We start from the raw sequence: 10,294 nt of genomic DNA, 5'->3' as shown, positions 1-10,294 counted from the left end.
AAGTCTCATTTTCATAAAATGTGCTCAGCAGTCCATGCTATGTAAGTCCAAATCCCAGAGCTTTATGGGTTAATTTTATTCTTCCATTGTTTTGCACTTTTTTTCTAAATAATCCTTAATGAAACAAAACATAAAACTTGACCAAATAATATTCCTGATTACTATTTCGAATTGAGATTGACGAACAACTCGGAACCCAAACTAGATATGGTAAGGCATTTAATTTGACTAATTTTTTCCGCTGCTTCATCATCTCTGTATATATAGTTGAGCAGTTTGATCAGAGTTATCAGCCCTTAGTATTTATAAATCAAGTTTTCCCATTGAGCGAAAGTAATCGTGACGTACTTTTACATTTCTGAAAGGTCTTTTAAGACATAAGCGGAATAAAATGATTTTGTCGAGAATCGAAATCTTCTGGTGAATTTGAACTCAGATCACCAGATACTTTTTCTTCTACGATGCTGGCCAAGTTATGAAAACCGCACTTGTTCAACCATCTGTCCTGGAGAGAACTCAAACGCAACATAGCAACATTTTTTTTTATGAGTTAATAAACTTTCGCCCTCGGATTGTTACATAGATTATCCCATATATTTTGACAAGTTTCTCCTGCATGCGTCATTTCTCTTTACTTCTGTCACTCCATAACACGGTGATAACTATGTGTGACACACCCCACCGAATGATTTATTAGCGACAGTAAAATGGCCATCAATGACTTCTAGAAGCCCTTCCAAACTAGCGAGATTAATGTGGCTGATGCGGAGACTGAATATCTGCCGGAAATATATTGTCGAGGCTGAGCCAGGGACAGAGCTTCTAAATGGCATCTCAAGCTGCTAAATCCTTCTCATACCCTAACGTCTTAAAAAACAATCGGATAACGCAGTCCAAGGTATACTAAGTTTGAGAAAAGATGAGTTGGTAACGATTGAAATGTTTTTGATCATAGGTCTGTTTAATCATGTTTGATTGAAGAGAGGGCGGACAACAACATGGATGAAAAAGGAACTAAACATTTGATCGAAATACTTGCCACAGAGGTAACTTTTCTAAAGGTTTACCTAAGGCCTAGGCGGTATTGCTAAACGGGACAGTATTAGAAAAGTTGTCATCCTTCTATAACACTCACCAGATAATCTATTCGACAGATAGAGGTTAAACTACTTAACCTCGTTGACCCTTTACCTGTCCAAAACATTTTCATAGGTTTGCCCTTAACGTCCATGCTTGCTTTCAGATTTCTAGTTAGCCCTTGTTTCATACATTGAATAATATAAAGCTTTTTTTTCATAAGTTACAAGTTACTCTAACACAGTGATTCCCAATGTGGAGAATACGCCCCACCGGTGAGGTCTGGGAAAATTGTGGTGGGAGTGTGGGATCCAATTTTTTAGTGGCTGTGTGGTAAGTAGCTTGCTTACCAGCCACATGGTTCTGGGTTCAGTCCCACTGCGTAGCACGTAGGGCAAGTGTCTTCTACTATAGCCTCGGGCCGACCAAAGCCTTGTGAGTGGATTTGGTAGACGGAAACTGAAAGAAGCCCGTCGTATATATGTATGTATATATATGTGTGTGTGTGTGCGTGTATGTTTGTGTGTCTGTGTTTGTTCCCCCAACATCGCTTGACAACCGATGCTGGTGTCTTTACGTCCCAGTAACTTAACGGTTCGGCAAAAGAGACCGATAGAATAAGTCCTGGGGTCGATTTGCTCGACTAAAGGCGGTGCTCCAGCATGGCCACAGTCAAATGACTGAAACAAGTAAAAGAGTATATGGAATTGTGAAAATCTTTTTTTCCCCAGCAACCATAGTACACCAGTACTGAGCGTAGCCAAACCAATCCCTCTAGCCAAGCATACTGTGTGAAGACTGCTACTGTATGGCGCTATTCGGATCTTTTTTAAAACGGGGGCCACATTTTTCATTTACGAAACACTTTGAAACTTGGAACACTGGTAGAATGTGTCATATAAAACATTTTTTTCTCTTAGTCTTCTTTTAAAAAAAGAAATCCATAAGTTATTCCATGGGAAAGTTGTCGTATTTCTGTAATTTCAACCAATCACTGACGTCCATTCAGCCGATATACATTAAGTGCCGACTACATAAACAAACGATTCTGAAACAATTAACCCTAACCCTAACCCTACGGTTAGGGTTAAAGCAAATTTAAAATGAAAAAAGCAAATAAAACGAAGGTATGGAGATTAAATACGCTTTACATCGCTTAATCAGCCAAAGGAGTAAATATAAACAACTGAATACTTGTCAGTGATTGGTTGAAATTATCAAAATAAGACAATTTTTTACATGAAATAAATTCGAATATAAAAATATTTTTCTGTTCTATAACACAAAATAGATAAGTATACGAAGTTTGAAAGTCTTTCCGTACCAAAAACACTACGTAAAACATTAATGAAAAATGTGGCCCCCGTTTTAAAATAGATCCCACTATTCTAATGTTCTAGTGTGAATATTTCTTAAGGAAAGTATATAATCATGAAATATTAAAAATATAGTTTTTTTTCTTTTTTTCCAACGACAGGTGGGGCATACATTTTTCTGGGAAGTTGTAGTGGAACTTGGGGAAAAGTAGATTAGGAAACACTGCACTAACGGCTGAAAAAAATTAGTAATGTGTATAATATATGATCCATAGACATCAGGGAAATATGTATCATATGTGATACATAGTACAGGTAAAAGGTTGAAGCTATCTTTCGACAATCGACGCTCATAGTCCATTATAGATAAGTGTGTAGGGGGAAAAACATAGCCATTTCTAATAAATCTAAGATGCCCCCCACCCCCGCAGTAGAAAGAATTATATGAAGGCAAATTCCAGTTTGCCTTCCTTTTAAAATACTGAGGACATACAATTCATTTTTTTTTTCTTTGTAGTGGAGAGCATTAAATTTCTTAGCTTGAGAACAATAATAACAATAATATGCCGATCGAGGTCAACTCTGCATTCCATACTCCTGAGGTCGATGGAACGCCTTGGACGTGACTAGAATTAACAATACGGGACGAAATCGCTAAGCAGTGACGTGTATAAACACAAACTTGTTACCAGTTCAAAAATGCATGAAACCCACAATAAACCATTCACTATATTTTGTCACGGAGAAAATTCCTCGCTGCAGATAGATAGGTTCACAGCGAACTGACTCGGTGTGTTTACTCCACCCACCTGTCCCCAGCGAGAAATTTTCTTCATGGCAAAATATAGTGAAAAATGGTTTCTTCCAGGTTCGAATATACTTGAAACACTTTTGAACTGGTAACAAGTTTGTATTTAGAATTAACAATATACAAGGTTAAGACATTCCTGTTACAGTGAGAAGAGAGGAATGGAACGGGAGAGAGATTTGTTGTCGAGGGTTCCAGTCGATCCGGATCAACGGAACAGCCTGCTCGTGAAATTAACGTGCAACTGGCTGAGTACTCCACAGACACGTGTACCCTTAACGTAGTTCTCGGGGATATTCAGCGTGACACAGTGTGACAAGGTTGACCCTTTGAATTACAGGCACAACAGAAACAGGAAGTAAGAGAGAGAAAGTTGTGGTGGAAGAGTACAGCAGGGTTCGCCACTACCCCCTGCCGGAGCCTCGTGGAGCTTTAGGTGTTTTCGCTCAATAAACACTCACAACGCCCGGTGTGGGAATCTAAACCGCGATCCTATGACCGCGAGTCCGCTGCCCTAACCACTGGGCCATTGCACCTCCACTGGGAGAGAGATAACAACTGTGTTCGAAAACGATGGTAGGATGGGGGGTGCGAAATGACCTTTGCGTGGAGAGTTATTGTACTCAGAGTTGGGAGAGTGGCATAACTCCCGGAAAGCAAGAGAAAACAGAAAGTGAAATGAATTGTGAGAAGAAGAGATAAAAGAAAAAGGAAGGAACTGATTAATCCCAGTTTTCCAAGAAAGAGACCGCGTTAGAAGTCAATTACAAATGGAGAACATTAGTGACGTGACTGTGTCGACGTTCGACAAATCCAAATATATTAAACCCATTAGGTTACATTACAAACAGGTACGTAAATAGAACACATAGATCACCTTATTATTCTATCTACTTGAAAGTGTTTCTTGTCACGGCCTCTTTTATTAACTACCTCGTTCTTACTCGCCCCTGCTATCTCTGTATTTCTCGTTTACATAAGATTGACTAGATCGATTTCTGTTTATTTGTGTATAGCTTTGCATCAACATGTTTCTTTCTCTCTCTCTCCCTATTTCGACCCTGTTCATATATATCGTTTTACTCCTTACTCTCATAGTCACTCTATATTATTCTTTTACTTATTACAGTCATTGGATTGTGACCATTCTGGGACACCACCTTAGAGTTTAGTCGATCAAGTTTACCTCAGTACTTACGTCTGGCACTATCGTTATCCTATTGTGCCAAATCGCTAACTATAGAAACGTAGACAAACCAACACCGATTGTCGAAGCTGTGAGAGACATGAAAACACAGGCACGCTCATACACACATCTAGTTAGAAGTTACTTGTCTACAGTGTCGTACAGTGAAACTGAACTCCAAACCACATGGTTGTGAAGTGAACTTCTTAACCACATTATATAAGACTGGCGTAACTCGGGGATTGCACAACTACAAAGTGTGCCTGGCAATGGGTGTCTTTTGTTGTGATTGAAGAGACAACGGTAAATAACTGACTAGCCTGTATACATATATATATATATATATATATATATATATATATATATATATATATATATATATATATATATATATATAAATATATAGAGAGAGAAAGAGGGAGAGAGTTCTCTTACCAAATACATCCCTGTTAAACCCAGATCTGCCGTTTCCTTGCCCCGTTGTACCCTCTCCTCTATCATTCATCTGTCCATCACCTACACTTTTTCTACTCACTCCCAGTCCAATTCATTCCTCTATGCTACCATGTAACTGTGAACAGCATTGGATCTGTCTGGCCTTCTCATCTCTCTTACACTCAAGAATTACACCGTGTAATGAGCGATAGTATTGGACCTTTGTGTATTTTACTGCACCCAAATTCATTCTATTTCTCTCTCTCTCTCTTATCAAGACACATGTACGAGTGGTAGACTCTGATTTGTCCATAGCTGACATGCTCTACCATTATTCCCTCTTCCTTATTTCTTTATTGCCCACAAGGGGCTAAACATAGAGGGGACAAACAAGGACAGACAAAGGGATTACGTCGATTACATCGACCCCAGTGCTTAACTGGTACTTAATTTATCGACCCCGAAAGGATGAAAGGCAAAGTCGACCTCGGCAGAGTTTGAACTCAGAACGTAGAGATAGACGAATTACCGCTAAGCATTTCGCTCTGCGAGCTAACGTTTCTGCCAGGTCGCCACCGTAATTCCCTCTTCCTTAGGCCATCTCTTGTTGGTAAAATTACACACTCTCTCTCTCTCTCTCTCTCTCTCTCTCTCACTCTCACACACACACACACCAGCAAATATAGCTGCCTTTACTATCTCTCTTCCATTACCCCTTCTTGCCCTATGACTCTTCCATTACTCCACCTTCACTCTCCAAATCACACTGTTTTGCCCATCATTCTTTTGCTCCTCTCACCCACTCTCATTTGACCCAACTGTCATCAATCCGCTGTTCACTTCCTTTTGGTCATATTGCCTTGAGCAAATAGAGATACCACAGAGTCAAGAGAGCCCTTTAGTTTTATCAAGAGCATTCCAACCTATCTGGTGTTGGTTTTATAATAAAATGCACTTGGTACATTCTGTGAAGTTACTGGTGTTAGTTAGCAAAGGTATCCAGCATTAAAAATCCTGTCAAAATTGGAAACTACTAGCAAGATGTAATCCCCTGACCTGTTGAAGAACTGATTCAGATCATGATAACTTGTCCACCTTAGACAATATGGAAAGCAGGCATATTATGATGATGGTGGTAGTGATGAGGAGGAGAGAAAGCTAGGTGATGAGGAAGAGGGGCAGGTGGTACGATGATGATTTAAATATAAGATCTAAAAATATCAACCTTAAAACTTTAGGAAGTCCTTAAACAAATGCCAAGTATTTCTGCTGACTATTCTCAAAGCAACCACAGTAGCAAGCAGGAGAGAGTGCGAGGGGACTATATGTGCATGCATACATGAATGTGTGTGTGTGTGTATGCATGGTGCCTTGAGCAAGTGCCTTCTACTATAGCCTTGGTTTGACCAGAGCTTTGTGAGTGGATCTGGCAGAAGGAAATTAAAAGAAGCCTGTCATATGTATGTGCATATATCTATGTGTGTGTGTCTTTGTGTCTATTTTACCCCCACCAATGCTAGTGTGTTTATGTCCCTGTAACTTAGCAGTTTGTCAAAAGAGACCAATAGAATAAGTATCAGACTTTTAAAAAAATAAGTACTCGATATACATTCAACTAAAATTCTTTAAAGCGGTACCCCAGCATGGCCACAGTCTAATGACTGAAACAGATAAAAGATATATTCATATGTATGGTCATATAAGCTGGAACACTGTATGTGTTTACATGACTAAATATATCAGTGCACACATACACAAATGCATACACTATTACTCATACAAACACACACACATGACATGAAACATTTACACATCCATACATGCATGCACGAACATGTACTATATACAATTGTCCTATATCTCTCCTACTTCTACTCTTTCCCGTCTTCTGTCTCCCTTCTCTTTCTCTCAGTCTCCGGCTATGTCTCTCTCTCTCTCTTTTTCCCCCATCTTGATTTCTGTATTCGTGATTGTCTCACTCATGTCAATCATGCGTTCTGCACATGCTCACACAGGTAATAATCACAATTATATGTGTGTAGTGTGTGTGTGGTTGTGTGGTAAGAAGTTCGACTGAACCCAGAACCATGTGCTTCCCAGCCACATGGTTCTGGGTTCAGTCCCACTGCATGGAACCTTAGGCAAGTGTCTTTTACTTTGGTCCCAGGCCAACCAAAGCCTTCTGAGTGGATTTGATCGGCAGGAACTGAAAAAAAGTCTATTGTATTTGTAAGTGTGTATGTGTGTGTGTGTGTCTGTCTGTGTGTTTGTGTCTCCTTGTCTTGACATCACAACATAATTGTACATGATTATCACTGTCATACAAGCAGTGTTAATTTTCAATATTCTACTAGAATGTCTGGCCATGGGGAAATATTGCCTTGCTTAGGAACCTATGAGGGTTGGTGACAGGAAAGGCATTTAAAACAGCCATATCTGGCCCAAATATTCTACCTGTTTTATGTTCAAACTGGCCAGATCTTGCCTCTCACACCTGTCCTATAATGCCATTCTAAAAAATATACAATCACATTATTGAAATCTCAAAGTTGCAAGATAATACTTGATTAATTCAAAACAATGTGGATAAATAATTAATACATTTGACAAAGTAATCTGGATGCTTAAGGGTTTATGCTTAAATTGGCCAGAGCCAGCTTCTCATTCCTATCCACTACCAAACTATTAGTGACTCAGAATCATGATAAGAGAAACTTGCTTAATGTACTGCACAGTGGAATTGAACCCCGAACCATGTGGTTGAATAACAAACTTAACCACATCTATACCTGCAACTAAGGAGACATATATGTTTTTTTTCCTGTTGTATTGTAGTGGTTAATAGTGATGTGATGTTGACATAGTGGTTTTGTAATGGTTAACATGATGGAGTGCGGTAGTAGGTTTATATGATGTATTGGTATTGTAGTGGTTAGCATTGTGTGGTGATGATAGTTGTAGTGGTTTTGTAATAGTTGACATAATGTGGTATTGATGTTGTAGTAGGCAACATGGTGTGATGCTGATGGTTGTTGCAGTAATTGGCATGGTATAGTGGTGATGGTTGTGGTGGAATATAGTGGTTAACATAGTGTGGTGGTGATGTTTATAGTAGTGGTTAACAATGCATGGTTTTGAGATAGTAGTGATGTTGTAGTGATTAAAATGGCATAGTGCTGCAGCAGTGTTGTTTAGCTCAAAGTCAGCCCTGGTTGAGCAGACCTACCATCATAAATGTTCCAACCATGACCCACTAGTCTTTTTGTATGTCAGAGGCTACGTTGTCCAATATGTCCTTTTTTTCTATTTAAGACAAATGTGTGATTTTAAGGAACATTTAGCTATCATATCTAACAAGTCAAGTAACAGTATAATAGCTCTCTCTCTCTCATTGGCTCGGCCATAGTGGGATGTGCCATAACAGTTGTAGTTTGTAGAACAAATAAATCGTTGTTGTATGATGAAATCTTGTCTGCGTCATCATGAACGACTAGATTATAATTATAAATTTTTACCCCCCACTCCAGAATAACCGAGAGAAAGTCATAGATGTTTTAAAAGAACACGATAGGTAGGTAATTTCACTAATATTTTTTCTTGTGTGTGTCTACCTGTGTGCATATTTGTGTTTTTTTTTCTTTGTTATTTGCATGGTGTTGCAGGTAGATATTGGAAGTGTTCACATGTGCAAATGTATGATTGATGAAGCATACTGGTGACAGCCAAGAAGCAATGAGTCATCAGAGTCAGCAGGTTCACCGAGAAATGACTCACGAAAAAGATTCTTTATCCCAATATTAAAATATATGCACATGTGACATAGCTTTTATGTTTTTAGAATTTGAAAAATACATGTGCATGAGTAATGTCCTTGTAAATTAAGGGACATCTGATGCAAAAGTAATTGCATCAAAATTGCATCAGATATTATTTAATGAACTTGTCTGTTGCACGTATTCACACCTGGTCTCAGGTGTGATGGCTAGCTCTATAGCTTGAGTTGTGTTGCTTCCTGCTGCAGTAATCTATGAATCATAATTCCACCACCACCACCACCACCACCACTATCATCAAAGACTATAGATTAAACTCTTCCTCATCTAATTAAGCCATAATAAAAGAAAAAGTTCCATGTTTGTACATATCTTTATGCATGTATATACAAGAATTTATATATGAAAAAAATCCCAACTACCCAGTATGATGGATTTAGGCAGAGCATTTCACATCATATGTTACCATCGCACTCACTTTCATTTCATCACTCTCTCTCTTTCCATTTTCCATCACGTTGCTATATCTCAAATACTTGTGTTCAAATTTATAAAGCTATAAGCTATTGGCCTCTGACCTTGAGATGTCATAAAAGTGTCATTATCATCATCATTTAATGTCCACCATCCATGCTGGCAGAGATTGGATGGTTTCTGTGACAGGATACCCTTCCTGCTTTCCTAATGCCAAAGTCTGATCCTTAAAATTTTGAATTCCAGTTGAAGTGAAAAACTGAAGTCCAAAACTCAGTTGTGAATCTTCAACTTCAAATGAAAGTTAACTCTGTTATATGTATTGACATCCTACCACCAGTCATTGTAGAGTGATTAGTTTCAGGAAGGGAACCCAGCCATAGAAACTGAGCCATGAATGAAATGTATATGCAAGGTATGGTCCTCTGACCCATCGAGGAAAGTTGTAACTACAGATAAAAAATAATTCAGAACACAACAATCCATCCAACTCATGGAAAGCAAATATAAGATGTTGATGGTGGTGGAGAGGAGGAGAAAGAGGACATGGATTACTCTATACCAACCCCTTGTTTAAATTCAAACGTGTGTGTGTACATATGTGAAATCTGTGTGTGTGTGTATATACAGACACACACATGGGTGCCGTGGACAATCCACAATGTTTAACCTATAAAATTAAAATGTTTTGTAATAATATACAGAGATAGGTAAAGGGCTAAAAACTTCACTTTCCAATCATAAGGTTCAGATAGTTTCTACCATCATAGCCTCATGTCAATGCAAGTCTTGTGAGTGAAATTGTGTAGGATAGAAACTGCATGGAAGCCTGTGAGGTATGCTCTACCTGTAATTCAAAGAGCCAGCCTTGTTTCACACAGTGTCATGCTGATTTGCATGAGAATTACATTAAGGGTACAAGTATCTGTGGCAATATTTTTCTGGTGCAGTTGATAGTTGTTAGCACTCCGTCGCTTACGACGTCGAGGGTTCCAGTTGATCTGATCAACGGAACAGCCTGCTCGTGAAATTAACATGCAAATGGCAGAGCACTCCACAGACAAATGTACCCTTAACGTAGCTCTTGGGGATATTCAGCGTGACACAGTGTGACAAGGCTGACCCTTTGAATTACAGGCACAACAGAAACAGGAAGTAAGAGTGAGAGAAAGTTGTAATGGAAGAGTACAGCAGGGTTCGCCACCATCCCCTGCCGGAGCCTCGT

The 10,294-nt window shown here is 39.0% G+C and overlaps 1 protein-coding gene across 2 annotated transcripts in view; it reads left to right on the top strand.

Annotated features, from left to right (window-relative positions):
* The first annotated feature begins 3,332 nt into the window (after window positions 1-3,332).
* Window positions 3,333-10,294, top strand: part of LOC106881610 (uridine diphosphate glucose pyrophosphatase NUDT14) — a 17,263-nt gene continuing 10,301 nt past the window's right edge. Inside the window, exons 1-2 of one of the 2 annotated variants that reach the window (XM_014932073.2) lie at window positions 3,333-4,052; window positions 8,350-8,393. In XM_014932073.2, coding sequence (XP_014787559.1) covers window positions 3,972-4,052; window positions 8,350-8,393 — 125 coding nt within the window. In that variant the 5' untranslated portion in view covers window positions 3,333-3,971. The remainder of the gene's footprint in view (window positions 4,053-8,349; window positions 8,394-10,294) is intronic. The other variant, XM_014932072.2, reaches the window with a different exon arrangement.

This window comes from Octopus bimaculoides, chromosome 11, assembly GCF_001194135.2.
Source record: "Octopus bimaculoides isolate UCB-OBI-ISO-001 chromosome 11, ASM119413v2, whole genome shotgun sequence".
In the NCBI taxonomy this organism is placed as follows: domain Eukaryota; kingdom Metazoa; phylum Mollusca; class Cephalopoda; order Octopoda; family Octopodidae; genus Octopus; species Octopus bimaculoides.
This window is presented reverse-complemented; position numbering and strand designations above follow the sequence as displayed.